We start from the raw sequence: 11,594 nt of genomic DNA, 5'->3' as shown, positions 1-11,594 counted from the left end.
TACACTGTAAAAAGAGAAAGTAACTCAGAAAACTTCAGGAAATGTTCAAGTTTTGGGCTTTAACTCAACAATTTCATCTTTGGAGAAGATACTAATTATGTAAAACCCATTTGGGGAAGAATTCCTTAAATTATTCTAGTGTTTAGTTTTCAGGTCATTTATCCAACAGTTAATGCTAACAAGAGATTCCTAAACCATTTAAATCTAATTAAATAAATGCAAAACTTTCCTAACAAAATCAGACACCAACTCCAAAAGTTGGTTTTCCTGCTTTTCACAACAAAAGTAAAAAAAACAAACAAACTTAGACACAGAAGTACTGAGAACTCAATAAATAATGTAAAAAACTACATCACTTTTCTGGATTCATTAAATTGTTTCAAGTTTTCACAACTTAAAATATTTTCAACCTAAAAAAAGGATGTTTGTGTTTTTAACTGTAGAGTTTCAGAAAGAAAACCACAGCAGGACTTCATAATTCATTTTATTTGTAGTTTCTGTTGTTTTGTTTATTTTGAACATTTAAAATGTCTTTGAAAATATTTTATTACTGAAAATGGTCTCAAACCAACAATATTATAGTTTATCACAGTTTGACTTGGTAGCCTGAGCTTTATGGGACGGGTTTTACTGATTCTGCTCTGGCCGCTGGCACGCTTGTTCATGTTTAAAGTGTTCATGGGAGAGAAGACATTTGGAATAGTTTGAGGCTTTAGTGGCGCCACGAAATGAAGAAGGTGCTGCGTGACGCCGAGGCGAACGTGAAAGCTCGTTAACCACCGGGCCCCAAACGCACCAGCCCGCCGGGACAGGCCCCGGTCGGCCCGACTGCCAGTCTGTCCGCTCTGAACCGCAGCTCAACTCCAGCAACAGCAAAATTATTAAAGTGATAATATATGAATGATGATGCAGTGGGATTGTCTGTTCATGTTATTCCCTATGGGAAGATATGACAGCCATAAATAACTTATTTACATTGTACCTATAACAGTCTGAATTTCAAAAACTATTAAAAAGAACAAAAAATGCCTCAGTAGAATTTTCACCTGACTCCACATTAAATAGAGCAGATAAATCATATTATTGCTGCTTTTTAAGTCTTTTAATCCTACAGATATATTCAGTTTCATTTAGTCCTCACATGAGGCAGGCGGCCATTAAACAATGCAGCTGTGATCAATTTAAAAATGCCACAGAAAAAATCTCCGTCCCACTTCTTGTTTCCATTCAGAGGGAAAGTTTCCTTTCCTGTTTTCCACAGTTTTTGTTCCTGGATTCATTTTTGACTCCAATAGTCTGATGCAGACCTCGTTTGTTCATATTGTCCCTCCAAGAAGTCAAAATGTCCATGTTATTCTCATCACTTGTCCAGACAATCTGAATGAGTTTCTTTGGTCTTCAGGTTTGTTTTAGTTACGTTATGTGTTTTAAAATAATCAACATAAGAATAATGGGAGAACATCACAACTGAGGTGCAACAGCTGAAAATTAGAAGTAAAAATGAAACCTTTCTACTGAAAGTAGAAAGATTTCATTTAAAGAGCATTTAAGAAAAAGCTAACATTAGCTAACATTAGCTCATGTTAGCTAAAATTAGCTCATGTTAGCTAACATTAGCTCACGTTAGCTCATGTTAGCTAACATTAGCTCGTGTTAGCTAACATTAGCTCACCTTAGCTAACATTAGCTGGCAGCCAACATTTAGTGACACAATCAGGCACTGATGGACGCAGGGACTGAACAGAGAATACAAAAACAGTTTATTAGGAAATAAACTTGTTCTCAGTCAGACAGGCCAGGGTCAGAACCAGGGAATCCAAATCAGGGTCAGGCGGTTCCAGATCTCAGGGTCAGACAGACAGGAGGTCAAAGCCAGGAGGTCCTTATCCAGTGGAGAGGGTCCGGATCGGGGACAGGAGAGGCAACTAGGCAGAAGGAAGAGACAGACAGGTTAGTTACTGGGCAGTTAGCTGTAGTTTCCTGAAGGTTTTACCACTGAGGGCTTCACAACAATCTGACACCGTGCAGGGGGAAGATCCGTCCTTATATGGCAGCAGCTGGTGATCAGGGTGATGATGATCAGGTGTGAGTGGTCACTGCTCAGCAGCAGCTGTGACATTTAGTTGGCAGCCTGAGAAGAAGTGAAGACTGGAGTAATGTGAACTCTCTAGCTTGGTAAGAGTCGAGCTGCAGCTTTCTGCAGTTTGAATGTGATGCATTGCAGATTTATCAAAAAACAGTTAACAAGGTCGTTAAAATAATCCACCTAAGAGAAAAACATGCAACATGGCTTCCAGTTCACACAGAGACACCACAGTTTAGCTACAGCTTTTAAAAGATTAAAAAAGTTTTGAGCTAATTACCAGGAATAAAGACCAAGAGACGCGAAACTCTGAGATTAGAATGAAACTAACATTATATAACTGAAATCTTTCTGATTTCAGGAATCTTTTCAGAGATTCAACAGTTTAAATGTAACCATAATCTTAATCTTGATGATTTTAAAAAAACCTCAGAGGATTTAAAAATGATGGGATAATTGGATTTAGATGTGTAAAGTACCCAAAGGGGTACTTACATATTACTTATAAATAATAGGTCAGACATAGAAATTCACTATAATCTGCATAAATATCAGAAATTGTGCTGAAGATTTAATCTCTAGACTTCTTCACTCCTGGTTTTCTTCAATCAGGTTTTATTTCCAAACATTTCAAAACTAAATATGTAAAATCTGCATTAAAGTTCATTTTTAACTGGCTGAATTTGGGGATTTATTCCATTTCCTCTGGTTTTCCGTCAGATGCAGCTTTTCTGCTCTGTTTTCTCCAGACTGCTGGGGGAAAGTCAGATTCTGCTGAACTCTGACCGTTAGAAACTGGCTCCCAGGATGAGCGCTGCTCACCACAGGATGCTTGATCCACGTCAGTTTAAACCAAACTGACCCAGATACAGATGAAACCTGTTGATTTCCACTGCTGGTTTATTTCTCACCATGTTTACGTCTTCGTTTCCCAGTAGAGCTCTTCTGCTTCAGCTGAACAGGAAGTTAGCCGCTAATAGCAAAGCTAATGTTTAGCTTACCATTTTAGCTAACTTTGAAATAAAACACATAGCTTTCCCTAAATTAACTTTTGCAGACATTTTCCAGAGCTCTAATATCCTTGGCTGTTTTGTTAACCTTCAGTTGAGTAAAGATGGTGTTTTTTACAGGCTGCTCTGTCTCCATCCTTGTCTCTCAGCTTTCTGTGGTGGTTTTCCAGCTGCCAGGGCCGAGTTTTCCCTGCAGCAGCCTGCGGTGGTCGCCGGCCCGCTGGGCCAGGACGTCCTGCTGCCCTGCCAGCTGCTGGACTCCCAGCATGAGAAGCTCCTCAACCAGCCCGTCCTGTACTGGGAGGTCGATGGGAAACAGCTCCCGTTTAACGAGAACAAAACCTCCTCCAGTTTCAACAAATCCATTGAGCTGAAGGAGGTGCGGTGGTCCGACGGCGGGACGTACGAGTGCAAACTGTCCATGAGAACCGACAGGAGAAGAAGCTTCAGGCTGAAGGGAAACAAAACCACGCTCATCGTCCACGGTAGAGTCCCAACCTCTCTGCTGCCTGAGACGTTTGTTTCCAGCAGGATTTTATAGAAATGATGAGTTTTAACGAAGCTGACCGAGCAGCCGGGCGAATTACAGACAGAAATATGAGAATGAAGAAAGTAGATTCCTGGTGTCCTGAATTTAAGACTCAGAAAACCAAACTCAATCATCTGCTAATGAATTAAAGCAGGGGTGTACAACGTGCGGCCCGGGGGCCATACGTGATCCTTGGACTTATTTTTTAGGGCCTCAATCTGCAGCTCAAGACTGACCTAAAACTTTTTATTTTTAATCACGGTAAAATTAATACAAACATTATTTTTCTTACAATGGAAAACATTAAGTACAACACAAAGCTTTTCAATTCAAAATTTTATTTGAAAAATAATGTGTTGGTGCCAGAGGGAAATGAAATGTTGTAGCTCAAATTAATTCAGGTTCTTCAAAGAGTTATTGCAGATAATAACGACTGTTGGCATCTTATAAGTAGAATCATATTTATCCAGACACTTTCACTGAAAAGTCAACTTGTTTAATTTATTAAACTCAGCTGAATATAGCAAACAGTTTGAAATAAAATGACACAAATCCTGTTTAAATAACACAGAATAAATTTGTGATATTGAACCAAATTTGATAACTAGACATTTTTCCGTAAATTCATCAAATGTGAAGAAATTCTTTCTACCCTTTGAAACTAGAATGAATAAAATTACATTTCTACAAAAATAAATTAAATCTGACGACTTTATTTGCTCAATTTTAATTTGGGGGATTTTGACTCAACAATTTTGGACAAAAAGTTTGTACACCCTGAATTAAAATTTAAAACACATTTAAAAAAAACCTTTACATCTTTTTACCTAAATCACAGAGAAAACAGAAGGAATCAACTAAAGTTCGTCTTTAAAGCAACAGTGTGTCATTTCAGACACCATGACCTTTAACCTCTCCAGCCACCATGACTCCCTGCTGCGCTGTGAGGTCACCGTGTCGCAGGATCCGGGTTTGACTCTGACGCTGACCAGAAACGGCTGCGTCATGCAGAGCTCCGCCCCCTCAGAGCGCCGCGCCGCCAACGGCACCATCACTCTGTCTGCCACCGTCCATCTGAGCGGCAACGGGCAATATGGCTGCCAACTGAGGCTGCAGGACGTCCTGATAACCAGCAGCTCCTTCCACAGCCAGCAGGCGGGTAGATATCAGCTTCAAGGTGAATCCTTCAAAAACAGAAGAATAAATTCACTGGTTCTAGCTGAACATTAGAGATGCATGCAGGTTTCCTGTCTGATGCAAAAAAGGTTTTAAATAAAATCAGGATCATTATTACTTTTCATTTCAGCAGCTGGAAAAGATGCAACATCAACATGTCATTCTTAGCAACTTTCATTTTTATTCCTGCTGAAATGGACATTTTTAGAATTTCTGTGAGCCGTAGTTAAATTCCCAGCATGCCGTAGTTCCATCTGTGTGTTTCTGTGAGCCGTAGTTAAATTCCCAGCATGCCGTGGTTCCAGCTGTGTGTTTCTGTGAGGCGTAGTTAAATTCCCAGCATGCCGTAGTTCCAGCTGTGTGTATCTGTGAGCCGTAGTTAAATTCCCAGCATGCCGTAGTTCCAGCTGTGTGTTTCTGTGAGCCGTAGTTAAATTCCCAGCATGCCGTAGTTCCAGCTGTGTGTATCTGTGAGGCGTAGTTAAATTCCCAGCATGCCGTGGTTCCAGCTGTGTGTTTCTGTGAGCCGTAGTTAAATTCCCAGCATGCCGTGGTTCCAGCTGTGTGTTTCTGTGAGCCGTAGTTAAATTCCCAGCATGCCGTGGTTCCAGCTGTGTGTTTCTGTGAGCCGTAGTTAAATTCCCAGCATGCCGTGGTTCCAGCTGTGTGTTTCTGTGAGCCGTAGTTAAATTCCCAGCATGCCGTGGTTCCAGCTGTGTGTTTCTGTGAGCCGTAGTTAAATTCCCAGCATGCCGTGGTTCCAGCTGTGTGTTTCTGTGAGCCGTAGTTAAATTCCCAGCATGCCGTAGTTCCAGCTGTGTGTTTCTGTGTGCAGATGAGCGGCGCCGGTACTCGGAGCCGTGGCTCCTCTACGCGGGCCTCCTGCTGGTGCCGGCCCTGGTCCTGCTGGCCGTAGTGGCGGCCATGTTGATGTGCAGATGAGCTCCCCTGTCCTCCTGGTGGCCCGGTTCTACTGGACCGCACGCAGCTCTTCAGGTGGGATTCACATCCCCTCGTTTCCATGACAACCAGCAGGACATCCGGGACCGGAGCATGAGAACCGTCCTGGATGTGAATCCCGGCCCACTCGTCTCGGTTCCTCTTCTTCTGAACTCACTTCTAGTTTCTGCGAAACTGTTAGATTAAAACTGACATTAAGAACTTTTAAGAAAAACTAAATTTCTCGCTTCATTTCAAACGTTCCGGTTGGTTTTACGGTGATGTTCATTTTCTATTGAATTAATTTTTGTTTTAAGCAAAACACATTTTTATATTTTTAAATGTTGTGTATTTGATATTTTTGTTTATTGAATGTCTTTGTGGTTTATTTCTTGAAATGCGCTGCATAGTCAAAGTTTTAGCTTCAGTTTTCCAGCCCCACAGCATGATACTGCCACCTCCATGATTCCCAGTTTCATTCTTTCATAAGTTTTTCTGTTATTGTGGTGAAACAGCCCCATTTCTGTCTCGTCTGAAAGAAATATGTTGGTTTATGTCATAAAGAAAAAACGTGGGTATTCATAAGCCTGTCACAATAATACATTTTGCTGAGCAATTAATTGTCTCAAAATTATTGTGATAAACAATAACATTGTTTGAAGACTGTTTTAAACTGATGTAATGGTAATGACATAATAATGCAGGAACATCCTGACAAAAATAAATGCACTTAATTTTCAAATGAACATTTAAAACTGGAACTGGTGAATAAAATAAACAAAACAACCAAAAACGAAAATAAAATGGACTCTCAGTCACGTCAACAATAAATGCACTTGAATAAAAACTAAACAATATAAAACCAAAGTGGAAATAAAACATAGATAGAGAAGGTGGGCATGTCTGATGCTATATTTGTCCTCCTGACACTGAGGAACGATGGAGGGAGGGTCAGTGGAGTTCAGACGTTTTCATCAACAGAAACAGAAAAAGGCAGGAAGAAACGATCAAATGAAGTCAATGATGTTAATTTATCGTGCGATTAATTGATTTATCGTAACAGGCCGAGATGTTCATTTTTCAAAGTCATACTTTCATCACTTTATTAATACATTTATAAATATCAGCGCTCCAAAATACATATTTACTTCACAGGTTTCAAATTAAATATTTAGCTAGGAAGCTAAATATTTAATCCCAAACCAAATATTTATTTTCCAAATGTAACATTTAATTTCTAAACTAAATATTTAATTTGAAAGCTAAATATTTAGTCTGGAAACTAAATATTTAGATTGTTAGCTACATATTTACCTCACAACTAAATACTGAAATCCAATATGAAATTTAACTCAGACCTAAATGTTTATTTTTTTGGAGATACATATTTAGCTTCCTAACTAAATATTTTAATTGAAAACTAAATACTTAGCTTTCATACTAAATTTTTAGTTTGTGAATTAAATATTTTCTTAAATAAACCAAATTATTGCTGTAAATTTTTTACAGTTTTACTTTTGACCTGAATCTCGTTTCTCTCAGTTTTGGCCTCCAAACATTTAATGTTTATTTTTCTGCTGCTTAAATTCTGCAGAAACTCAGAGCTCGGAAACTTCCTGCCTTCCTGGAAAAGAAACAGCAGATTAGTCACCCTGAGACTCTGCGGCGGTTCACGGCTGCCGGATGCTCCCCGGGCCCCTGGCCCTGACCCTGACCCCGACCCCTGACCCCGACCCCTCTAGCATGCGCTCACACACGTGACGTGACCAGGCGCATCTCTGCGTACAAACAAGAGCAACAATGAACCAACAGTGGCTGTAAACAGGCAGATTTTGATTTAAAATGTTTGGAGATAACTGAGAGCTAAATCTTGGTTTAAAGGTGGTTCCACCAGATATCTGGGAAAAAGTTGAAACTTCTGAATATGAAGAAAATTAAGATATTCTGTAAAAAGTCTCATTTTTAGACACAAACAAAAATCATTTTGTTAATCCAGACTGAAACAGGAAAACCTGATTTCATGTCAGACGGTGAGAAAACCAGGCTGTGTGTTTTTATGTAATGTAAACAGTGAAACTTTATGAGTTTATTTGGTTTTATGAAGCAGCTGTGAGTTTAACAGTTGGGTCTAGGTCTCTCCTGCTGTCCTGTTTTTGACTGAATGGATGTTTTCCAGTGGTGTCTTGTAGCCGCTGCGTGCCGGTCCATCACTGAACCTGTTGTGGACCAAAACGCCGGTTCTGCCTCAATTTTGGAGGATTCTGTTTAAAACTAGTTCAGGATGGAACTAAGACTGAGATCAACGTCCAAAGAAATTTATTCAGAAAGTCTGGATGTTGAAAATCTGGCTTCTTGGAGGGAAAATTATTATTTATAATAAAACCATTACAAAATAATAATAGACTATAAGGCTATTATTTAGTCAAAAATGAAAAGAGGATCGTTTAAAAAACAGGAAACGTTTTACAGCCAAGCGTTCAGGCTGCAGAAATGTAAAAGTTAATCTTAAATGTCATCTCCATGTTTTACCATAAATGTTTGCAGCTTCTGGAGATAAAATCTGAAACAACGGGACAAACAGATTTTTTCTCTGGGATTTTTAAATGAATGGCAGCTGCAGCAGAAACTGAGTGTTTTTGTTTAAACCATTTCTTTGGTCCATTCTCTATTTTTATTGGTTGTTTTATGAAACAAACTGTTCTTTTCAGGTTTTACTGATTAAATAAAAACTACATAAAATGTCCTAAACTTTTCACATTGATCATCTTTATCAAAATTTTGTTAGATTTTTTTTTTAATTTTCAGCATCAAGAACAGAATATCGCCCAGTTTTCCTTCTTTTATTATTTAAATAATATGTTAAACCTGCTATTCTCGTAAAAATCACAAGAGGCGCTTAACTGACTGCGCTGGGAAATAAAGACAGTAACTCGTTAAAACAAGAAAGTTAATTGTAATAAATGTAATAAAGAGTTTTATCTGTTATTAAAACTATGTTCTCATTTAAACCAGAAAGTCGTAACAATTAAATGGCAACAGTTGGCAGGAAGAAATTGCCTCCATCTTGTTTCCTATGGAGGACCAAAACTGACATAAGAAATAAAAGCATAAATATATTAATATAGAATAAAAAATATAATAATTAAAAAATTCCCTTCTCACCCTCTGCGGGTGGTCTCTCTCTCTCTCTCTCTCTCTCTCTACCAGAGGCCTGGGAGCTTCAGGTTCTCCTCCAGTATCTTGGCTGTGCCTAGAACTGCACATTTCTGGACTGAGCTGTCTGATGTTGTTCCTGGGATCTGTTTGAGCCACTGCTCCAGTTTGGGGGTGACTGCCCCGAGGGCCCCGATGACCTCAGGCACCACTGTGGTCTTCACCTTCCAGGCCTTCTCCAGTTCCTCTCTGAGGCCCTGGTATTTCTCCAGTTTCTCCTTTTTCCTGATGTTGTGGTCACTTGGTATTGCTACATCCACTACAACGGCTTTCCTCTGTTCTTTATCCACCACCACAATGTCCGGTTGGTTCGCCATTACCATCTTGTCTGTCTGGATCTGGAAGTCCCACAGGATCTTAGCTCGGTCATTCTCCACCACCTTTGGGGGTGTTCCCCACTTTGACCTCGGGGCTTCCAGTCCATATTCTGCACAGATGTTCCTGTACACTATGCCCGCCACTTGGTTATGTCGTTCCATGTACGCTTTCCCTGCCAGCATCTTGCACCCTGCTGTTATGTGCTGGACTGTCTCAGAGGCCTCCTGCACAACCTACACCTTGGGTCTTGTCTGGTGTGGTAGATCTGAGCCTCTATTGCTCTGGTGTTTAGGGCCTGTTCCTGGGCAGCCAGGATGAGGGCCTCTGTGCTGTCCTTGAGTCCAGCTTTCTCCAGCCATTGGTAGGATTTCCTGATATCAGCCACTTCAGTTATTTGTCGGTGGTACATCCCATGTAGGGGCTTGTCCTCCCATGATGGTACCTCCAGCACCTTGTCCTCTGTTCCCCATTGCCTGAGACATTCGCTGAGCACATCGTCCGTTGAGGCTTTGTCCTTGATGTATTTATGGATCTTGGATGTTTCATCCTGGACAGTGGCTCTCACACTCACTAGTCCTCTGCCTCCTTCCTTACGGCTCGTGTACAGTCTCAGGGTGCTGGATTTGGGGTGGAACCCTCCATGCATGGTTAGTAGCTTCCGAGTCTTAACATCCGTGGCCTTCATCTCTTCCATTGGCCAGCTAATTATTCCGGCAGGGTATCTGATTACTGGCAAGGCATAGCTGTTTATTGCACGGATCTTGTTCTTGCCATTGAGCTGGCTTCTCAGGACTTGCCTTATTCGTTGGAGGTATTTGGCTGTGGCTCCTTTCCTTGTGACCTCATCGAGGTTGCCATTTGCTTGCTGTATTCTCAGGTACTTGTAGCTGTGCTCTATGTCTGCTATTGTTCCCTCTGGGAGTGAGACCCCTTCTGTGCGGACGACCTTCCCTCTCTTTGTAATCATCCGACCACACTTCTCTAGTCCGAATGACATCCCAATGTCAGTGCTGTAGATCCTGGTGGTGTGGATCAGTGAGTCGACGTCTCGCTCGCTCTTGACGTACAGCTTGATGTCATCCATGTAGAGGAGGAGAGTGATGGTGGCCCCATTCTTGAGTCGGTATCCGTAGCCAGTCTTGTTGATGATTTGGCTAAGGGGGTTCAGGCCTATGCAGAACAGCAGTGGACAGAGCATCTCCTTGGTATATGCCACATTTGATGGACACTTGTGCAAGTGGTTTGCAGTTGGCTTCAAGGATGGTTTTCCACAGCCCCATCGAGTTTGCAATGAAGGCTCTTAGAGTCCTATTGATGTTGTACATCTCTAAGCATTCAATGATCCAAGTGTGTGACATTGAGTCATAGGCTTTCTTGTAATCAATCCAAGCGGTGCACAGGTTGGTGTGTCGGGTTTTGCAGTCTCGGGCGACTGTGTGGTCTACAAGGAGTTGGTGTTTGGCTCCTCTGCTATTTATGCCGATGCCCTTCTGTGCTGTGCTCATGTATTTATCCATGTACCCGCTTATCTTAGCTGCTATGATGCCTGACATGAGCTTCCATGTTGTAGAGAGACAGGTTATCGGCCGATAGTTGGATGGGACTGAACCCTTTGAGGGATCCTTCTGGATCAGGATTGTGCGCCCTTCAGTTAACCATTATGGGTGAGTCCCATTCTGTAGCAGCTGGTTCAGTTGAGCTGCCAGTCGCTCATGGAGGGCAGTGAGTTTCTTTAGCCAGTAGGCATGGATCATGTCAGGCCCTGGTGCTGTCCAGTTTTTCATACCCGAGACTCTTTCTTGGACATCTGCCACAGTGATGGTTACCGGGGCTTGTTCAGGGAGGTTGCTGTGGTCCTCTCGTAGAGAGGTTAGCCACTGTGCATTGCTGTTGTGGGACGCCTCCCTTTCCCATATGCCTTTCCAGTAATGTTCAGTCTCCAGCCTTGGTGGGTCTGCTCTGCTGTTATTACCCTGCCATTGAGAGTACACTTTAGCTGGTTGGGTGGAGAAGAGCCGGTTAATCCTCCTGGATTCATTCTCTCTTGTGTATCTCTTTAGGCGGCTGGCCAAGGCTTGGAGCCTTTGTTTGGCAGTTTCGAGTGCTTCAGGTATGGGCATCTGGCTGTACTTCTTAGGTACTGATCTTTTCATTGCACCCATTTGGAGCTCTGACAGTTGGCTCACTTCCCTCCTTGTTATCTTGATCTTAGCCTCTAACCGTCTTTTCCATGGTGGATATTGGGTCTCATGGTTGCTCTTATAGCCAAGCATCTCAAAGATCACTGAGGCTGAGTTGTATATCAGTTCACTGGTTTCAGTTATGG

At 41.6% G+C, this 11,594-nt stretch overlaps 1 protein-coding gene across 3 annotated transcripts in view; it reads left to right on the top strand.

The window, feature by feature from the left end:
* The window catches only part of LOC106921198 (neuroglian-like), a 7,188-nt gene extending 696 nt beyond the window's left edge, over positions 1-6,492 (top strand). For 2 of the 3 annotated variants that reach the window (XM_088013980.1, XM_088013981.1), the window contains 3 exons: positions 3,243-3,578; positions 4,518-4,799; positions 5,634-6,492. In XM_088013980.1, coding sequence (XP_087870106.1) covers positions 3,243-3,578; positions 4,518-4,799; positions 5,634-5,740 — 725 coding nt within the window. In that variant the 3' untranslated portion in view covers positions 5,741-6,492. The remainder of the gene's footprint in view (positions 1-3,242; positions 3,579-4,517; positions 4,800-5,633) is intronic. The other variant, XM_088013982.1, reaches the window with a different exon arrangement.
* The last annotated feature ends 5,102 nt before the right edge of the window (positions 6,493-11,594 follow it).

This window comes from Poecilia mexicana, unplaced genomic scaffold (assembly GCF_051168715.1).
Source record: "Poecilia mexicana isolate PSO_F unplaced genomic scaffold, ASM5116871v1 scaffold_16, whole genome shotgun sequence".
NCBI lineage: Eukaryota > Metazoa > Chordata > Actinopteri > Cyprinodontiformes > Poeciliidae > Poecilia > Poecilia mexicana.
Note: the sequence above shows the minus strand (reverse complement) of the source record. Positions and strands in the feature narration are given on the sequence as shown.